At 39.4% G+C, this 22,204-nt stretch overlaps 1 protein-coding gene across 5 annotated transcripts in view; it reads right to left on the reverse strand.

Moving 5' to 3' along the window:
* Nucleotides 1–22,204, reverse strand: part of PROR (protein only RNase P catalytic subunit) — a 184,804-nt gene that overhangs the window by 113,205 nt on the left and 49,395 nt on the right. For 4 of the 5 annotated variants that reach the window (XR_011625959.1, XM_011734893.3, XM_011734892.3 and 1 more), the window contains one exon: nucleotides 17,585–17,692. Coding sequence is in view for 4 of the 5 variants with exons in the window: in XM_011734893.3 (XP_011733195.2) it covers nucleotides 17,585–17,692 (108 nt within the window). In the remaining variant the exon portion in view is untranslated. Of the gene's footprint in view, nucleotides 1–17,584; nucleotides 17,693–18,661; nucleotides 18,768–22,204 lie in introns of those variants that run through there. The other variant, XM_011734894.3, reaches the window with a different exon arrangement.

Here is a 22,204-nt window from a genome sequence, read left to right on the forward strand (position 1 = left end):
AAGTGTTACCACTGTAATAATTAGGTAAGAATAATTTATATAGCTTTATAAAAAGTTTAAGTAAATTTACTACTCACTCTGCAATTGCCATTTACCTTACTGACAACAAATATTTAAACTTTTTTTGTTCAAATGGATATTATATTTTCATAAGTGGCCTCTTCCTACCACATTCCCAAGAAGAGTGTTTTAAAACACTGTCATGGAAGCAAGATATACACAATAATGACTCACAGAGACAATCCCACCACACCCCAAATGGTTATTACACAGACATTATCAATGACACATCAGTGATGGGAAATCAACTTGCTATTAGGATTTTGCCAGAGAGAGGACAGATATGGGAGCTTGGCAACACAGTGTTTTTAACGCTCTTCGAAGACACTGGATCACTTGACTTCTACAACAATTGGGGAAATCTTGTTTCAAACACTATGCAGAATGTTCCTTTCTGGGACATTTGAAAAGAAAGGACTATGAAGCCAAATCACTATACAAATTTTGCCTGGCTCCATTCATCTTGCTAGTTATGCCCTTGATCACTTCACTAAAAACCCAGCTGACAGTTGATCATTAACTTCATTAGCAGTTGGTAAGAATAATTCTGAGTGATGCAGACTATCCCAGCAGTCACATGACAAAACATAACTCTTACACATGTCAAGGCAAGAGTGGGTGAAGTGATACATGACAAAAGGAAGTAGTCAGCTTGGCACTGTTTGACCCAGGGCAATGTGACTTCCCTGAGTTACCATGTCATGAAAAATGAATAGTAAGAAAAAAAAAACCACCATTCTTTTGTGTTATTTAGTGATTTCTGGATTGGCATCCACGAATGCAAATTTATTTCCTCAAGTCACTTATATCACCTTTGACTACCCAGCAGTTAACTCCTTAAAACTAAGGAGTCGTGATTAGATTTACTTTTCCCATGTGATAAAAATATTTATTTTTTGAGACAGGGTCTCACTCTGTTACCCAGGATGGAGTGCATCAGTGCAATCATGGCTCACTGCAGCCTAGATTCTCCAGGGCTCAAGTGATCCTCCCCCCGCCTCAGCCTCCTGAGTTGGTGGGACTACAGGTGTGTGCTACCACATCCAGCTTATTTTTTAAAATTTATTTTTCGTAGAGATGGCAGAGGGCAGGGAGGTCTCACTATGTTGCCCAGGCTAGTCTCTTAACTCCTGAGCTCAAGTGGTCCTCCCACCTCGGCCTCCAAAAGTGTTGGGATTACAGGTATGAGCCACCATGCCTGGCCTGATATAGGATTTAAATGCTGCTACCTGATTAGTTGTTTTAAGATTCACAGCCCAAGTTTACCATTTCTATTGATTTATTTGTTTTTAGATCTTCTTCCATGAATCCACACTAACAGTGACTTGTTTGGGTGATATTTGTTGGGTGATATTTCAGATTCCCTAGGGAGAAACTTAAAATTACATTGCTTTGATATTACATATAATTACTTTAAGTCTGAGGTTTTTCCCAATTTATACATTCCCAATTTATACATTCTCCTTGGGCTACTCAACATAAGTTTTTTAAAGTCATAATCTAGGTACTTTAAACTATTATAATACTAAAGTCACTCCTCGATAACATAACTGTTGGTTATGAAAATATGACAAACCTTTTGAAAATGAAAGAAGTATATCACTCTTAGAACTAAGTTCTAGTTTCCTAAGTTTCACATATGTAGTTAAAAAAATAGATTTCTACCCTAAGAATCATTAAAAGACCTACGTGACTTCTAAAATTGCTTGTTTTTGAATTTCTCAAACTCAAATTTGAGAATTAATATTCTGCAGAATGGCAGAAACATTAGTTTTATACCACTGAGGATTTATTTTAGTTTCTTATCTTTAAAATATGTGTGAGTTTTTAAAATGAACTAGAGTAAGTATCTGTAAAAATACATAACTATATAAAGGAAAAAGTGACTGGTCAGTGAAGAATTTCTACTTCTAGGCGTTTTTCCTTGAATATGCATAAATACATGCACAGTAATTTTTTTTTATTTTCAAAAACTGGGGTCATCCTGTACATTTTGTTTTCAACTTGTCTTTTTCATGTATCCTGGGTATCTTTCTATGTCAGTAAACTCACCTCCAGTATTCAGTTGGCTTCTGTATAATTTCCAATTTTTTGCTATTACAGAGATACAACAAAAACTATGTATCTTTATGTACCTGTGCAAATATTTCCGCAGAACAGATTTCTGAAAGTGGAACTGATACATCACTGTATATTTTGAATAGATACAGTACCAAACTGACTCCACATATCTTATGGTATAAGAGAGTATGCTTAGTTAATGTTTTAAAATATCTATAAGTAAAATATTTTATATAATAAAACACTGCATATGCTAATACCACATTTATCTGAACACTGTTCAAATATGTTTCATATAAATTAATATCAAGATAAACAATAAAACTTAAAATCATGTGTGAGAGGAACTTTCTGAAAAGCATTATGATTTTCTTGCCTTCTTAATTATGCAGAATAGTTACAATTTAGGATTTTCTTTTCTTTTTTTTTTTTTTTTTTTTTTTTTTTTTTTTTGAGACACAGTCTAGCTCTGTTGCCCAGGCTGGAGTGCAGTGGCCGGATCTCAGCTCACTGCAAGCCCCGCCTCCCGGGTTCATGCCATTCTCCTGCCTCAGCCTCCCGAGTAGCTGGGACTACAGGCGCCCGCCACCTCGCCCGGCTAATTTTTTTTGTATTTTAGTAGAGACGGGGTTTCACCGTGTTAGCCAGGATGGTCTCGATCTCCTGAACTCATGATCCGCCCGTCTCGGCCTCCCAAAGTGCTGGGATTACAGGCTTGAGCCACCGCGCCCGGCCGGATTTTCTTTACAATTATAAATTTTCAAAAAAGAAATCACAATTTGCCTATCTTCTGAAATAGGATATACTAGTCATAGTTTAAGATTTTCTTTATAATTTTGAAGATTATATATTGGATGCTACTTTCTTTAATACAGTAATGGCTGTTGAGGTTACTGAGCTGTTTGACAGAAGGCTGAGCTATATCCAGAAAGTTGTACTTTTTGACTTTTTAAAAAATTAATTAATTTATTATACTTTAAGTTCTAGGGTACATGTGCCGAACTTGCAGGTTTGTTACAATAGGTATACACGTGTGATGGTGGTTTGCTGCACCTACCAACCCGTCATCTACATTAGGTATTTCTTCTAATGCTATCCCTCCCCTAGGCCACCACCCCCTGACAGGCCCCGGTGTGTGATGTTCCCCTCCCTGTGTCCATGTATTCTCATTGTTCAACTTCCACTTATGAGAGGACATGAGGTGTTTGGTTTTCTGTTCCTGTGTTAGTTTGCTGAGAATGATGGTTTCCAGCTTTCTCCATGTCCCTGCAAAGGACATGAACTCATCCTTTTTTATGGCTGCATAGTATTCCATGGTGTATACATGCCATGTTTTCTTTATCCAGTCTATCATTGATGGACATTTGGGTTGCATTTCTATACACCAATAACAGACAAACAGAGAGCCAAATCATGAGTGAACTCCCATTCATAATTGCTACAAAGAGAGTAAAATACCTAGAAATATAACTTACAAGGGAATGTGAAGGACTTTTTGACTTCTTATGGCAGCATTTCTCTTTCAACCTGGGCAACAGTCTCTCTCTTCTCCCTAATGTAAGCATGCCTGCCTCTAGTAGTAATCCCATCCCTCCACTTTCAACCCATACATACAAACTCTAATATGCTGCTCCTCATATATGTATTTGAAAAAGAAAAGAAAAAAAAATCCTCAAATAGCTTTTCAGAGCAGACATGAGGACAGTATGTTCTTCCAGAAGGACACCCAAGTGTGAATAAGACACCCAAGTTTTGGGATATAAGGAACAAGACATTCTACCTCTAAAGCCAGATGTCAAGAGAGAGTCTTTAAGCAGGAGAAACAATTATATGGAAAAGGGTATTTAAAAGTTAAGGAGGTATGATAAAAATTCTACTTCAATATTTAACATTTCCTATTGTAAACATAATAGGGTATTTTTAAGTTTCCTTCCCACTTTAACATTATTGAAACATAATTTCAAGCACGGGGACTGAGAAACTCAACATTTCTACAGTTCGGGAAAAAAAAAAATGTGTGTGTGTGTATATATATATATGCCTGGGATTATATACACACAAAAATACTGAGCATAGTCTATTGTATCTTAGGTGCTTTATGGTATTGAAACTTTTACAAGAGGTTATGTAAATCGACAGAAAGAAATAAAATAACTTGAGTGGCAGAAAAATAAGAACTTACTGCCAAATAAACACTTCGCCAAATGACCTTTAATGACTAATACTCTTGCCTCCATTTTTCTCTCACTGTAATAAAACCAACTAAGAGACGGCAATCAAAACAAATTCTACAGTGTTTTCACCAAACACTCTCTATTCAATGCCCTAAGCATGCAATAAGAATGAAAGCATTCAGTGCTGGTGTCAGCCATAATTCTTTTAAATTACATTATAAATTTTCATTCTGCTGAAGCCATTTTAACCAATTCTCAGTTATCCACAGAAAATAAGGAGGAGAATTTTGAACAGCTAGCATGATTAACTAAAATGATGTGCTTTTCCCCCCTATATATCCTCTATTAGAGGATATATATATTCAGCTTATAAACACTGAAAATCCAAAATGCAAGCAGCAAAAGGAACAAAGAACAAAAGCATTAGAACTGAATCATGGGTAGGTGTGTGGGGGAAGAGAGAATGAGAGAGAAAATGCAGCATTAGAAGCTTTCCACTTTATATCCTTTTGTTGTCTTTCTTTTTTTTTTTCCACTCTGTCACCCAGGCTGGAGTACAGTGGCGTGATCTTGGCTCATTCAACCTCTGGCTCCCAGGTTCAAGCGATTCTCCTGCCTCAGTCTCCCTACTAGCTGGGATTACAGGCACGCGCCACCACGCCTGGCTAGTTTTTGTATTTTTAGTAGAGACAGGGTTTCACCACGTTGGTCAGGCTGGTCTTGAACTCCTGACCTCAGGTGATCCACCCTCCTTGACCTCCCAAAATGCTGGGATTACAGTACAGGTGTGAGCCACTGCACCCGGCCACTCCTTTTGTTTTCTTAATGGAAATTTATTATACTATGTTGTCCCTGCCTCCTCAAGGGGGTCTCACAGCACCAATTATTAGTGATAACTGAAAAGAAAACCTAATTTCTTGAAATGAAAGTTACAAAGGTATGTGTAAAGTATGAGTCATGGAGACTTTTAGAATTCCCTCCCTGATCATTCTAGGATAAATGGTCAACAAAAGCAAGGTCTCTTTTCACATAAAACTACTATGAAGGAACTTGATATTGAAAAAGAGAATCCAAAGAAAGAAAAAGAGAATCCAGGCAAAGACAGTTTTGCATTGCCATGTTGAAACTCATCTCTAGTTCCTGGGCTAGACTTGGCAATCCTGATGTAACTGAAAATACAGATAGAAATGATGAGGCAGGGCCGGGCGCGGTGGCTCAAGCCTGTAATCCCAGCACTTTGGGAGGCCGAGACGGGCGGATCACAAGGTCAGGAGATCGAGACCATCCTGGCTAACAAGGTGAAACCCCGTCTCTACTAAAAAAAAAATACAAAAAAAACTAGCCGGGCAAGGTGGCGGGCGCCTGTAGTCCCAGCTACTCGGGAGGCTGAGGCAGGAGAATGGCGGGAACCCGGGAGGCAGAGCTTGCAGTGAGCTGAGATCCAGCCACAGCACTCCAGCCTGGGCGACAGAGCGAGACTCTGTCTCAAAAAAAAAAAAAAAAAAAAAAAAAAAGAAATGATGAGGCAGAATGAGGTTACTTTGGAAGAATCAAGAAAAACCTTTGAGGTGCTGATAATAATCCAGCCATTTGAAGATGGAAGAATACTAAAGAAATAGCAAGTACGAAGATTTGGGGGCAGGAACAAATTCAGCATGTTTGAGGGACAGGAAAAATTCTAGTATACCTATAATTCAGTGAAAGACAAAGAGAAAAAACCAGATGAGGTTGAAAAGAGAGGTAAAGACCAGATAATGAGAGTTCTTATAATCCATCATGAGGAACTTGGATTTTATTCTAAGTGTAATGGGAAGTTATTGAGGCAAGCATGAAAAAAAGCAAGGAGATCACTTAGGAGTTTTGGTGAGAGATGATGTAAATGGAGATGGAAAGAAGCGACTAGACTATGGGATATTTTGGGGGGTTAAAACCAAGAAAACTTGTCAGTCTACTGGATATGGGGGTAGAGAGAAAGAGTAATTGTGGCTGTCTGGAATACTTGGTTTTTGGCTTGAGCAATTTGGTGGATAGTAGTGCCAATTACCCACTCCAGTTTTTTTTTCGTTTTTTGTTTTTGTTTTTGTTTTTGTTTGGTTTTGGTTTTGGTTTTTGAGACTCTTGTCCAGGCTGGAGTGCAGTGGCATGATCACAGCTCACTACAGCCTTGAATTCCTGGGCTCAAGCAATCCTCCTGCTTCAGCCTTCTGAGAAGCTGGAACCACAGGTGCATGCCATCACATCCAGCTAGTATTTTTTGATCTTCTGTAGAGATGGGGTCTCGCTACGTTGCCTAGGCTGGTCTTGTACTCCTGGGCTTAAGTGATTCTCCCACCTCAGCCTCCTAAAGTGCTGGGATTACAGGTTGTGTTAGTCTGTTTTCATGCTGCTGATAAAGACATACCCGAAACTGGCTAATTTATAATGAAAAAGAGGTTTAATGGACTCACAGTTCCACGTGGCTTGAGAGGCCTCACAATCATGGCAGAAGGTAAAAGGCACGTCTTACATGGCGGTGGGCAAGAGAGAATGAGAGAAGGGAAAGGGGCAACCTCTTATAAAACCATCAGATCTCATGAGACTTACTCACTACCACAAGAAGAGTATGAGGGAAACCGCCCCCATGATTCAATTATCTCCCACCAAGTCCCTCCCACAACATGTGGGAATTATGGGAGCTACAATTCAAGATGAGATTTGGGTGGGGACATAGCCAAATCATATAACAGGTGCATGCTTCCATGCCTGGCTTTGTTCAGAAGTATTTGTAAGAGTCCAAATAACATGTACGGAAATGGCTGTTCATAAAAAGGAATACATGAACCTAAAGCTGCTCTAGGAAAATTAAGTTTATTAAATTAAGAAAGAAATCCAAACCAAGAAAATCTAAAATACCTTGCAACAGATAATGATGAAGAGATGTTGGTTCAAGTGCTATATAAAAGTTGACTCAAGCAGAATATAAGGGTCCGTAACTAATACTTTCAAATTTAGTCGGCCTGGTGCCGTGGCTCACACCTGTAATCCCAGCACTTTGGGAGGCCAAGCGGGCAGATCAGGAGGTCAGGAGATCGAGACCATCCTGGCCAACATGGTGAAACCCTGTCTCTACTAAAATTACAAAAATTAGCCAGATGTGGTGGCACGTGCCTGTAATCCCAGCTACTCAGGAGGCTGAGGCAGGAGAATCGCTTGAACGTGGGCGGCAGAGGTTGCAGTGAGCCAAGATCATGCCACTGCATTCCAACCTGGGTGACAGAGCAAGACTCCATCTCAAAAAAACAAAAATAAATAAAAATTTTTAAAAAATAAAATAAATTTAGTCATAGTTTCTTCAAAATTACAACATATTCTAGAGATTTAAATGTTACTAAATACTAAAAGTACTTGCAATACTTCTTTTTTTTTTTTTGAGACAGTTTCACTCTTGTTACCCAGGCTGAAGTGCAATGGCTCGATCTCGACTCACTGCAACCTCCGCCTCCTGGGTTCAAGCGATTCCCCTGCTTCAGTCTCCCAAGTAGCTGGGATTACAGGCATGCACCACCACGCCCGGCTAATTTTGTATTTTTAATAGAGATGGGGTTTCCCCATGTTGGCCAGGCTGGTCTTGAACTCCTGACCCAGATGATCTGTCCAGCTTGGCCTCCCAAAGTGCTAGGATTACAGGCATGAGCCACTGCGCCCGGCCCTTTTTTTTTTTTTAAGAAGGAGTCTCGCTCTGTCGCCCAGGCTGGAGTGCAGTGGCATGATCTCCGCTCACTGCAACCTCTGCCGCTGGGTTCAAGTGATTCTCCTGCCTCAGCCTCCCGAGTAGCTGAGATTACAGGCAAGTGCCACCACACCCAGCTAATTTTTGTAGTTTTAGTAGAGACATGTTTCAGCATCTTGGCCAGGCTGGTCTTGAACTTCTGACCTCTGGATCCACCCGCCTCAGCTTCCCAAAGCGCTGGAATTACAGGCATGAGACACCATGCCTGGCCTGCAATGCTTATTTTTTTAAAAAATCTTATCTCATGTATTTTGGGTAAATATTATTTTCTATTCTGACAATTCAAGTAAATCTTTAAGGAAAAGAGTCAAGCACAAACACAAGAATCATTGTTAATAGACAACAGGATGCACAATATGCATTTCTTGTTTAGATAACACAACCATTAGCCTAACCTTGTGCCTAGCATTCCTGTTATTGATCTATGGTCATATTCTCACAGCTTAAAACAGTATCTGGCTTGGAACAGGGGCTCAAGAAACAGTAACTGAATCAACCTAATAATTCCCTGCCAAGTTTCTACAACTGTTCTTCTTAAAATGCAGGCTATACAATCAATCTGCTAGTCACTCAGAACCCTTCCCTCTTCTTTAAAAAAAAGAAGAAAAAAAAAAAGCTCAGAATTTTTCTTTTTCTCAAAATTTGAAACCAGGGAATTATATTACTTCATGCAGGCTGTGCGCTGTGGCTCACACCCATAATCCCAACACTTTGGGAGGCTGAAGCAGGCGGATCACTTGAGCCCAAGGGTTTGAGACTAGCCTGGACAACATGGCAAGACCCCATCTCTAAAAACAACAACAACAAAAATACTTTAAGCAAAATACAATTTACACTTGAAAAACAGCTACAAGATAAGTAGCAAGGCTTAGTCTGCCTAAATTTACAGGTTAAACAAATAAACAGGGTGAAGGTTAGTCCCCTTTAATCTCAGTATATTCTAAATTATGTTGCTTATCATGTACTCAAGATTGAACTGTTTCCCTAAGAATGCAAACATTGTAAGTGCAAGAAATAAAACTATAAAACTCTTAGAAGAATCAAAGGCATTAATCTTCATGACCTTGGATTAGGCAATATTTTCTTCTTTTTTTTGAGAAAGAGTCTTGCTCTGTCGACAGGCTGGAGTGCAGTGGCGCGATCTTGGCTTACTGCAACCTCCGCCTCGTGAGTAGCTGGTACTACAGGCACCCACCACCACACCCAGCTAATTGTTGTATTTTTAGTAGAGACAGAGTTTCACTATGTTGGCCAGGATGGTCTCCATCTCTTGACCTCTGATCCACCCGCCTTGGCCTCCCAAAATTCTGGGATTACAGGCGTGAGTCACCACACCCGGCCCCTAGGCAATGATTTCTTAGATTAGACATCAAAAGCACAGGCAACAAAAGAAAAAATAAATTGGACTTCTATGCTTCAAAGGATATCATCAAAACACTGAAAAGAGAATCCAGGCCGGGCGCGGTGGCTCAAGCCTGTAATCCCAGCACTTTGGGAGGCCAAGACGGGCGGATCACAAGGTCAGGAGATCGAGACCATCCTGGCTAACACAGTGAAACCCCGTCTCTACTAAAAACTACAAAAAACTAGCCGGGCGAGGTGGCGGGTGCCTGTAGTCCCAGCTACTCGGGAGGCTGAGGCAGGAGAATGGCGTAAACCCGGGAGGCGGAGCTTGCAGTGAGCCGAGATCCGGCCACTGCGCTCCAGCCTGGGCGACAGAGCAAGACTCTGTCTCAAAAAAAAAAAAAAAAAAAAAAAGAGAATCCAAAGCCTGGGAAAAAATACTTACAGATTATATATCTGATAAAGATCTAATATTTGGTATATAGTTAAAAATTATAACTCGGCTGGGTGTGATGGCTCACGCCTGTAATCCTAGCACTTTGGGAGGCCAAGATGGGCAGATCACGAGGTCAGGAGTTCGAGACCAGCCTGACCAACATGGTAAAACACCGTCTCTACTAAAAATACAAAAATGATCCGGGCATGGTGGTGCACACCCGTAATCCCAGCTACTCAGGAGGCTGAGGCAGGAGAATCATTTAAACCCGGGAGGTGGAGGTTGCAGTAAGCCGAGATCATGCCACTGCACTCCAGCCTGGGCGACAAGGCGAGACTCTGTCTCAAAAAAAAAAAATTACAACTCAACAGTAATAATAAAAAACAATTGAAAATGGGCAAAGAAATAGACATTTCTGGCCAGGCACGGTGGCTCATGCCTGTAAGCCCAACACTTTGGGAGGCTGAAGTCAGGCGTTCAAGACCAGCCTAACCAACATGGTGAAACCCCGTCTCTAACAAAAACACAAAAATTAGCCGGGCGTGGTGGCACACGCCTGTAATCCCAGCTACTCGGGAGGCTGAGGCAGGAGAATCACTTGAACCTGGTAGGTGAAGGTTGCAGTGAACTGAGATTGCGCCACTGCACTCTAGCCTGGGCGACAGAGTAAGACTCTGTCTCAAAAAAAAAAAAAAAAAAAAAAAAGACATTTCTTCAAAGAAGATATATAAATGGCCAATAAATATATTAAAGGATATTCAACATCAGGCATCATTAACAAATGCAAATCAAAACTACAAGATACTGGGCCAGGTGAGGTAGCTCACACCTGTAATCCCAGCACTTTGGGAGGCTGAGGCAGGCAGATCACCTGAGGTCAGGAGTTTGAGACCAGCCTGGCCAACATGGCGAAAACCCGTCTCTACTCCAAAAAAAAAAAAAAAAAAAAATTAGCCAGGCATGGTGGCGCATGCCTGCAGTCCCAGCTACTTAGGAGGCTGAGCCATGATAATTGCTTGAACCCGGGAGGCAGAGGTTGCAGTGAGCTGAGATCATGCCACTGCACTCCAGCCTCGGTGACAGTGAGATTCCATCATCTAAAAAAAAAAAAAAACTAAAAGATACTACTTCCTGCATTTCTTACATGATCAAAACAAACCAAAAAGATACCACTTCACACCCGCTAGGAGGACTATAATCAAAAAGACAAATAACAAGTGTTCCTGAGGATGTGGAGACATTAGAACCTTTATACACAGCTGATGAGAATACAAAATGATGCAGCTGCTTTGGAAAACAGTTGAGAAGTTCAAAAGATTAAACACAAAGTTACCATATGACCCACCAATTCTATTCCCAGGTGCATAGCCAAAAGAAATGAAAACCTATGTCCACATAAAAACTTGTGCCCAAATGTTCATAGTAGCATTATTCATAATAGCCAAAAAGTGGTAACAACCCAAAGGTCCATCAACTACAGAACGAATGAATAAAATGTGGCATATCCATACAATGGAACACGATTTGGCAATAAAAGGGAATGAAATACTGATTCCTGCTACAAAATGGATGAACTTTGAAACACTATGCTAAGTGAAAATATGAAATGTCTGGAATAGGTAAATTCATAAAGATGTAAAGAAGGCCGGACATGGTGGCTCACACCTGTTAATTCCAGCACTTTGGGAGGACTGCCTGAGGCCAGGAGTTCAAGACCAGCCTGAGCAACACAGTGAGACCCTGTTTCTATGAATAAATAAATAAATAATAAAAGTAGCTGGGCCTGGTGGTGTGTGCCTGTAGTTCTAGCTACTTGGAAGGCTGAGGCAGGAGGACCACTTGAGCCCAGGAGGTCAAGGTTGCAGTGAGATATGACTGCACCCTTACCCTCTAGCTTGGGCAACACAAGTACCTGTCTCAAAAGAAAAAAAAAAGAAAAAAGGAAAAGACAGAATGAAGACTAGTGGTTGCCAGGGACCAAGGGGAGGAAGAAATTGGGAGTTAGTGCTAATGGGTATGAGGTTTCTTCAAGGAAAATGAAAATGTCCTGGAATTGGATAGTGGTGATGATTGCAAAACTTTGTGAATACAGTAAAAACCACTGAATTGTACACTTTAAAAGGGTGAATATTATGGTATATAAATATTATATTTCCCAATAAAAAAGAAAAAAAATGCCAACATTAAAGAATTGAGACATGACTTGGCCAAGTCTCCAATTGTGTCAAAAGCAAAATCTACTGGCATGGTGGTTTATACCTGTAATCCCAACACTTTGGGAGGCCACAGCAGGCAGATTGCTTAAGCCCAGGAGTTCAAGACCAGCCCGGGCAACATGACAAAACTCCATCTCCACAAAAAAAAAAAAAAAAAAAAATACAAAAATTAGCTGGATGTGGTGGCATATGTCTGTAGTCCCAGCTACTGAGCAGGCTGAGGTTGGGGGGTGTCTTGAGCCCAGGGACTTTATAGTCCACAGTTCCACTTAGCACATCTTGTAATCGTACTTCCTCATTATTAAGACGCCAGAAACTATAAGATGAAACACTGATTTAGGAATAAATAACTTTTAAGCAAAAAAACACAAACAAAAAAGTATACCATTTCAGTAACCAACAAAATCATACATTAATCCATATAGTTCCATACCATAACCTTGTTTTGGAATCACAATTAACATGTAAGTATACACTTTCATATCTGAGTTGAAGGCTGTTTGTTCTAGATCACTTTTGGCCATAACAGTTCTGTACATCCTCATGGTGACACATTACATACCACTGTCCTTAGAGCCTGTGCTATTCATCTTCACTTCTATAACACTTTTAGGACCAACAAAATGACACTAAGACAGGTTGAAAAATACTGGAGCTTACCTGTATTTCACATCTGATCATTGCTTTTTCTTTCTTTGAATTATGCCATTCTGGAAGTTAGTCAACTTTGCTTGAATGTCTATGGGAAGGTATTGGCAGGTAGAAGTTTGCAGGCTCAGTGACAACTTTTCAAAATGCAAAAATCAGTCATAACAACCTCCTCTTGCTTTAAAATTCTGTACCTTAGTCTTAGAAAAGTGTCAATTTCCACTGTTTTTTATTACATTGTCAGGAAACCTTTGGCAACATATTTAAAGTTAAGATTTAGGTTAAAATTACAAATTTACAAGAGAAAAACAACCCCATCAAAAAGTGGGCAAAGGACATGAACAGACAATTCACAAAAGAAGACAAACATGTGGCCAACAAGCATATGAAAAAAAGCTCAATATCAATGATCATTAGAGAAATGCAAATCAAAATCACAATGAGATACCATTTCACACCAGTCAGAATGGCTATTATAAAAAAAGTCAAAAAATAATACATGCTGGTGAGGTTGCAGAGAAAAGGGAACACTTACACACTGTTGGTGGGAGTGTAAATGAGTTTAACCATTGTGGAAAGTAGTATAGCAATTTCTCAAAGAGCTAAAAGCAGAACTATCATTCAACCCAGCAATCCCATTACTGGGTATATACACAGACGAGTAGAAATCATTCTACCATAAAGACACATGCACACGAATGTTCACTGCAGTACTATTCACAATAGCAAAGACATGGAATCAACCTAAATGCCCATCAGTGACAGATTGGATAAAGAAAATGTGGCACATATACACCATGGAGTACTATGCAGCCAAAAAAGGAACAAGATCATGTCTTTTGTAGGAACGCGGACAGAGCTGGAGGCTATTACCCTTAGCAAACTAATGCAGAAACAGAAATCCAAATACTACATGTTCTCGCTTATAAGTGGGAACTAAATTATAAAAGCTTATGAACGCAAAGAAACAACAGACACTGGGGTCTACTTGACGGGGTGTGTGGGAGAAGGGACAGGAGCAGAAAAGATAACTATTGGGTACTGGGCTTAATAACTGGGTGATGAAATAATATGTACAACGAACCCCCTTGACAAATGTTTATGTATGTAACAAGTCTTCCCATGTACCCCCAAGCCTAAAATAAAAGTTTAAAAAAAAAAGATTTAGGTTAAAATTAAACAGTGTAACAGTGTGTAGAGCTACAAATACAACTAATTCAACTGAGGTGGCAAACAGATGAATAGACATACGCTATATATAGCTAATTTTGTACACACCCAGGCTATAACAGTCACCAATAAATCTCTACATGGTGGCTGGCAAGTTTCTACTGACATTAATTATAGCATATACTCAGACTTCAGAAAAATTAAAATATAAAAAAGATTCATTTGAAAATTAAGAAAATAAAACACATTCACAACTAGAACTTTCTTTTTTTAGTTCCTTAATCTCTATCACCCTTAAGCTATAGGTTCTGAGATCAAGATATGTGATAATGGTGCTACTCCTTAAACAATGAATGTAAAAAAGTTATTTTCTCATTAATGAACTTACAGAGAATAATACTAGATATATAATCAACTATTAATGTAAAAGGACTGAGAAAAATGTGTAACATATAATGCAGAGAGTTTACAGGAAGAGCATAAATAATATGTACATCATTCCACAGGAAAAAAAAAATCTGGAAATCTCTTCAAAGATGGAAAAAACTTAAGACTTTGGAACTTCAAATTCCTAATTTTTCCTTTATGTACACTTAAAGGTAATTGTATTAAGAGAAAGATAAGTACATAAAAGACAATGAAGAATATTCCCTCTCTGGAACTATTTCATTAAAGTTTGTCCCACAATTTAAAAAAATCTGTTTGACCTAAAAAATGAGGAAAAAACCGTCCAGTCCTTTTCACTTAGCGGACTCATGGCATAGGTGAGTGGCTGAAACAATCATGTAATAAGTAACCTTAAAGAAATGTGTTATATTTAGGCACCCCTATACACTTTTGCTGGTAGTATAAATTATTATAATCATTTTGGAAAGCAATTTGGCAATATATAGTGAGATCTTTAAAAATATACATACTCTTTGACTAAAGAGTCCTGTTTCTGAAAATCTACTCCAAAGACATCCTATGAAACATGCACAGAGGTTGTCTTCCAAAGCATTACTTATCATAGTAAAAAATGGAAAGCCTCATTTGTCTAACAACAGGGAGATGACTTAAAAATTATTGTATATCCACAAGACACAGAGTATTATAAAACTATTTTAAAACATTTACCAAGAATGCTTTTTAACCTTTTTCCTTTCCTGATATTTTTAAAATTTTCATGGTAAAAGAAAATTCAAAAAATGTAAACAAAAACCAGAAATCCTCTCATTCTCTTATACAGTATTCTATTCCCAATTCCCAAAGGTAACTACACTGTTAAATTGTGTATGTGTGCACGCACGTGTGTGTGTGTGTTAAGCTTCTAGAAATTTTTTGGGCATGCACATGCAAACTTATCTAACAAACATTTATCTATAGATGGGTAATTTTTTGCTTTGTTTTTAATATAAGTAGAGCAATTCTAAGCATGTTGTTTTTCATTTTGCTTCTTATATTCTGACAACTGTTCCATAGCAGCACATATAGGTTTACCTTTTTCACAAAAATGAATATTTAAATATGTATTGGGCTTTAGATTGATAGATATTCAGGTTGTTTAGATTTTTCTGCTTACCAATAATGCAATAATGAACATATTTGAATACATTTCTTTATGTACTAGTGTTACTATGTCAGTTCCTGAAAATAGAATTTCAATATTTTAGATAATGAAAGTTATAGACAAATCATCCACCAAAAATACTGCACTGATACCATCCTTCCTACCTCTTCAAACTATTCTAAACACTGAATATTACCAACTTTTAAATATCTACCAATCTGGAAGATAAATATTTTAATCTCTGTATCTATAAATATGAATAAAGTTAAACCACTTTTCCACTGCATGGTCCATCTTTTTCTTTTTTGTTTTCGAGATGGAGTCTCACTCTGTTACCCAGGCTGGAATGCAATGGCATGATCTCAGCTCACTGCAACCTCTGCCTCCCAGGTTCAAGAGATTCTCTTGACTCAGCCTCCCAAGCAGCTGGGATTACAGGCACCCGCCACCATGCCCAGCTAATTTTTGCATTTTTAATAGAGACGGGATTTCACCATGTTGGCCAGGCTGGTCTTGAACTCCTGACCTCAAGTGACCCACCCGCCTTGGCCTCCCAAAGTGCTGGAATTACAGGCGTGAGCCATCATGCCCAGCCGGTTCATCTCTTTCTTATAGGTTTATAACAGTTCTGATACAGTCAGGAAATCTGCTCTTTGTCACATACTGTAAACATTTTTTTTTTTTTTAAGACGGAGTCTTGCTCTGTTGCCCAGGCTGGAGTGCAGTGGCTTGATCTCAGCTCACTGAAACCACTGCCTTCTGGGTTCAAGCGATTCTCCTGTCTCAGCCTCCCAAGTAGCTGGGACTACAGGCAGGTGCCACCATGCCTGGTTAATTTTTTTGTATTTTTAGTAGAGATGGGGTTTCATCATGTTAGCCAGGCTGGTCTCGAACTCCTGACCTCAGGCAATCCACCCGCCTCGGCCCCCCAAAGTGCTGGGATTACAGGCATGACCCACCATGCCCGGTCTACATTTTGCAGTTTGTTGTATTTTAACAGTGTTTATGTTTTTTAGTTTAGTTTTGTTTTTAACTGTCTAGCAAATTTATCTATTCTTCCCATTAGGGCGCCTCAATTTTACATAGGCTTCAATTTCAAATATAAAAATAATACATATGTATTTTACTACTCCTTTTATCATTACTTTTTAATTTTTTTGAGACAGTTTCACTCTTGTTGCCCAGGCTGGAGTGCAATGGCGCAATCTCGGTTCACCACAACCTCCGCCTCCCATGTTCAAGCAATTCTCCTGCCTCAGCCTCCCGAGTAGCTGGGATTACAGGCATGTGCCACCATGCCCAACTAATTTTTGTATTTTTAGTAGAGACAGGGTTTCACCATGTTGGCCAGGCTTGTCTCGAACGCCTGACCTCAGGTGATCTGCCAGCCTCGGCCTCCCAAAGTGCTGGGATTACAGGCGTGAGCCACTGTGCCTGCCAGTGGCAGCAATTTTTAAGACACAGTTTAATTACAGATGAATGGCTATAGATTGCCAGTGATAAGCGCCACAAGTCTGAAACCCAGGAGCTCTCTACAATCCAATTTTGATATTATGACTGTTTTCTATAGATTTACTATACAAAATTAGCCTCAATTTTTTAATCTACAAAATAGAGATGAAAGTAACTGCTAATTGCTGCTATGAAAAATGATATTCTTATTAGAAACTAGTAGGGCATTTATAAATTGACAAATGGCTACCATATAGAAAAAAAACTGCTTAGGTTAATTTATGAATATACTATGTTTGGAAAAAACAAATGTGAGTAATGAGTGATTAATATCTCTTGATACTGTATATTGATAATTTTCAAATATAAGAATATGACCCACAGGGAAATGACAGAGTGATCCCAAAGAGAAAGCAGAAACCCAGAAGAAGGTTAGTTTTACACAAAACAGGAAAATCTGGCCCTGCATTGCAATCTTTCTTTTAATTCCTCACTTTTAATCGCTTTCTCCCAGCCTTGAAGAGCAACTTATTTGTGATGAAAATAGTAAATGTTAGGGGAGCATGCAGTTGGTCATTGTGGCACCCTGAGGACCTTAGTTTTAGAGGAAGAAAAACTGAGGAGCTAAGAGCCCCAAGAAGGTCATAAATGGGTACAACAAATGTTTCTAGAGATGTGGAATAACAAAGTAAAACTTATACTTACAACTTGAGATTCACGAGCTTTAGGAAACATTTTGGCAACGTTGAGGCCATCAATGACAATATCAAAAGGAGGACAAGATTTTATGAAGTTCTCAAATCTCTTAAGTTCCTAATAAAGAAAAGTCACACAAAACATTAATAAGAACTTAGTAAGGACTTTATTATAAACACACTGCAGTAAACCTTATTACTGTTTTGATAATTCAAAATATTCATCCCTTAAAAATACACAAACACACACACACACACAGAATATTCTCAAAATTAAATCTGAAAAAGCCAGCCTAATGGATGCAACTGCAAACAATTATCTAACACACTTTATAATCTTATAGTACTTTACACTTCACAAAGCACTTTCATACGTAATTTCATTTGATCTGCAGCTGGCCTATCTAGACTTCTGAATTAACCCACATGATAGTTATGATAAGAATGAACTGTCAAAATCTCTAAGTCCTGTTCTGTAAGCCAAGGAGAAGTGAACCTTAGATATGCCACTCTACCATTGCAACTGTGCTGAAAGAACAAGGCTGTAAAACGTATAGGTCCTCTTTTGTCATTAAGAGCTTTTATTATGGCTGTTTTGGAGAGGTAAAGATTCAGTCAATCATTAATTCAAAAAATATTTGCTGAGCACCTACTATATGCCTAGCAGTTTATCAAAGAGACAAAACAAAACAGAACAAAAAAATCCCACTTAATGGAGCTTAGTGGGAGGATGCACAAAATAAAACAAGTAAATAAGTAAATAATATTAAATGTGAGAATGCTATGGAGAAAAAAAAGAGGGGAGGGAGTTCCACCTCTGGTAATGATGGAATAGTTTGTATTGGATTACTAGATAATAATATAAATTCTAGATAAATACCCAGCAATTTGAAAGTACCAAAGAATGAGCAAAAGCAGGCAGAAACTGGAGAGGACATGACATTTGAAAGGTTTGGTAGTTTTAAAATCTGTCTGAAAATTAGTTGACACTCCCCTCTCAAAAGGTGGGGTCTAATACCCTGTGCTTGAATACGGGCTCTCCTTTGTAACTGCCTCAATGAATAGGATGTGGCAGAAGTGACATTACGTGATTTCTGAGGCTAGGAAATAAAAGATAATATAGCATTCATCTGGCTCTCACTCTCAGGATGCTTGCTCTTGGAAACCAGCCATCCTGAGAATGCCCAAGTAGACGTTACATGTAAGTGTTCCATCTGACAGTCCAACGGAATCTCACCAACAGCCAGCTAGCATCAATTACCACACCGATAAGACTGAGGGGGATTTCAAGATGACCCCTAGCCCCTATTTGACAACAATAGGAGACCCAAGCAAGAACCATCAACGAAGTCTCATTAACCCCTAGAACCGCGAGAGAGAACAACAATAATAATAGTAATAAATGGTTGTGTTTTTTTAATGCCACTATATTTGGGAAAATAAAGGAAAGAAAAGAAGGGAATTATACCAGGTAAAATTTGTCTAGGTCAGCGGCCAATCTCCAGACAGTGTGACCAGCAGGAACAACTGGAAATCAAGCAGAAAGCTGCAGAACTTACTGATTTGAGGATAGAGAAGACAGAGTTTGAGGCAACCAGAGGCTGGAAAATGATGGGGAATCCTAGAAAGGATAAAACCACAAAATTTGCACATAAATCTCCTCAAATTCTTGGGTAAAACATGATCTGCACATGCTTGGAGAAGATTCCAAAGAGCCCAGCAAAAAAGCAACAGCTGAAAGACTTGAAAGACCTAACCAGAGATCTCAGCTGCTACCAACTGCAAGGGAGACAGTTTGGAGACTAAGTCTAAAGAACTTTAACAGCCTACTAAATTAGCAAAAAATCAGTAATTTCCAGACAAACATAGATAATCTCTAAAGCCTCTGCAATGTGTCATTCACAATGTCTGATACACAATTAAAAATTAATAAACATAAAAAATACAAACATGTGATCCACACAGTCAAGAAAAAAGGGATTCAAAATAAATCAATCTGGGCTGGGCGCAGTGGCTCAAGCCTGTAATCCCAGTACTTTGGGAGGCTGAGGTGGGTGGATCACTTGATGTCAGGAGTTCAAGACCAGCCTGGCCAACATGGTGAAACCTCATCTCTACCAAAAATATAAAAATTAGCCGGGCATGGTGGTGCATGCCTGTAATCCCAGCTACTCAGGAGGCTAAGGCAAGAGAATCACTTGATCTCGGGAAGCGTAGGTTGCAGTTAGCCAAGATCATGCCACTGCATTCCAGCTTTGGCAACAGAGAGAAACTCCATCTCCAAAAACAAAAATGAAACTGGCTGGGCACAGTGGCTCACACCTGTAATCCCAGCACTTTGGGAGGCCACGGCAGGCGGGTCATGAGGTCAAGAGATCAAGACCATCCTGGCCAACATGGTGAAACCCCGTCTCTACTAAAAGTAAAAAAATTAACTTAAGGCCGGGCGCAGTGGCTCAAGCCTGTAATCCCAGCACTTTGGGAGGGCGAGCCAGGCGGATCACGAGGTCAGGAGATCGAGACCATCCTGGATAACCCGGTGAAACCCCGTCTCTACCAAAAAAATACAAAAAACTAGCTGGGCGAGATGGCGGGTGCCTGTAGTCCCAGCTACTCGGGAGGCTGAGGCAGGAGAATGGCGTAAATCTGGGAGGCGGAGCTTGCAGTGAGCTGAGATCCAGCCACTGCACTCCAACCTGGGCCACAGAGCGAGACTCCATCTCAAAAAAAAAAAAAAAAATTAACTTAAAAATAAAAAATTAGCTGGGCATGGTGGCGCACACCTGTAGTCCCAGCTACTTGGGAGGCTAAGGCAGGAGAATTGCTTGAACCCGGGAGGCGAACGTTGCAGTGAGCTGAGATCGTGCAACTGCACTCCAGCCTGGTGACAGAGTGAGACTCCGCCTCAAAAAAAAAAAAAAAGAAAAGAAAGAAAGAAAGAAACCAATCCGAAGTGTAGATGCTTGAGTTAGCAGATAAGAACTATAAAGTAACTATTGCAAATATAATCAAGAATTATGCCTGTAATTCCAGCACTTTGGGAGGCTGAGGCAGGTGGATCACCTGAGGTCAGGAGTTCGAGACCAGCCTGGCCAACATGGTGAAACCCTGTCTCTACTAAAAATACAAAAATTAGCCAGGCATGGTGGCACACACCTGTAATCCCAGCGACTTGGGAGGCTAAGGCAGGAGAATCACTTGAACCTGGGAGGCGAGGCTTGCAGTGAGCCAAGATTGTACCACTGTGCTCCAGCCTGGGCAACAGAGTGAAACTCCATCTCAAAAAAAAAAAAAAAAAGTAAAGGTAAATATAGTCATAATGAATGCAAAGAAAGAAAATCTCCACAGAGATTGTAAACTAGAAAAATTAACAAAATGAACATTATAGAACCAAAAACCACAAATGTGAAATAAAATATTCATAGGATGGATTTAACAGCAGATTGGAGATGGCAGAAGAAACAGTCAGTGAACATGAAAGACAGAGCAACAAAAAACTATACAATTTAATGAAAACAAAAAGCTGAATTGGGTCTCAGTAACCTGTGGTACAATATCAAACAGATTAACATGTGTAATTACAGTCCAGAAGGAGAGGATAGAAAGGACAGAGTAGTAAAAAGTATTTGAATGGCCAAAACATCCCCAAATTTGATGAAATACATAACTTGCCCAAGAAGCAGAGCAAACTCAAAGCAGAATATACACAAAGAAAACCATAAGTAAAACTATAACTAGGTACATCATAGTAAAACTGATGAAAATCAAAAATAGAAAAACCTTAAAAGCAGTCAGAAAAAAAGGATACATTACATAAAAAAGAATAATAATACAAATGACAGTTTAGTTTTCATCAGACACAACGGGGCCAGAGAACATCTTTAAAAGGATGACAGACAACAAATAAAATAACAACAACACAAAACTGCTTTCAATCCACAATTCTGTATCTAGTAAAAATATCCTTTAAAAATTGAGGCCAAAAAAAAATTAAGGTAAAATAAAGATATATTCAGGTAAATGAAAACAGAGAATTCATCACCAGCAAGCCTGCAACATAAGGAACGCTAAAGCTGGCCAGTGCCATGGCTTATGCCTGTAATCCCAGCATTTTGAGAGGCCCAGGTAGGATGATCACTTGAGGTCAGGAATTCAAGACCAGCCTAGGCAACATAGCAAGATACCGTCTCTACAAAAGAGAAAGAAGGCTGGGCACGGTGGCTCATGCTTGTAATCCCAGCACTTTGGGAGGCCGAGGCAGGCGGATCACCTGAGGTTGGGAGTTCAAGACCTGCTTGACAAACATGGAGAAACTCTGTCTCTACTAAAAATACAAAATTAGCTGGGTGTGGTGGCACATGCCTGTAATCCCAGCTACTCAGGAGCCTGAGGCAGGAGAATTGGAGAATTGCTTGAATCCGGGAGGCAGAGGTTGTGGTGAGCTGAGATTGAGCCATTATACTCCAGCCTGGGCAACAAGAGTGAAATTCTGTCACAAAAAAAAAAAAAAAAAAAAAAAAAAAAAAAAAAAAAAGGAAAGAAAAGAAAGAAAGAAATGCTAAAGCAATTTCTTCAGGCTGGGGAAATAATATCAGATGAAAAGCTAGACTTGGAAGAAATGAAAAAACAC

This window comes from Macaca nemestrina, chromosome 7 (assembly GCF_043159975.1).
Source record: "Macaca nemestrina isolate mMacNem1 chromosome 7, mMacNem.hap1, whole genome shotgun sequence".
In the NCBI taxonomy this organism is placed as follows: domain Eukaryota; kingdom Metazoa; phylum Chordata; class Mammalia; order Primates; family Cercopithecidae; genus Macaca; species Macaca nemestrina.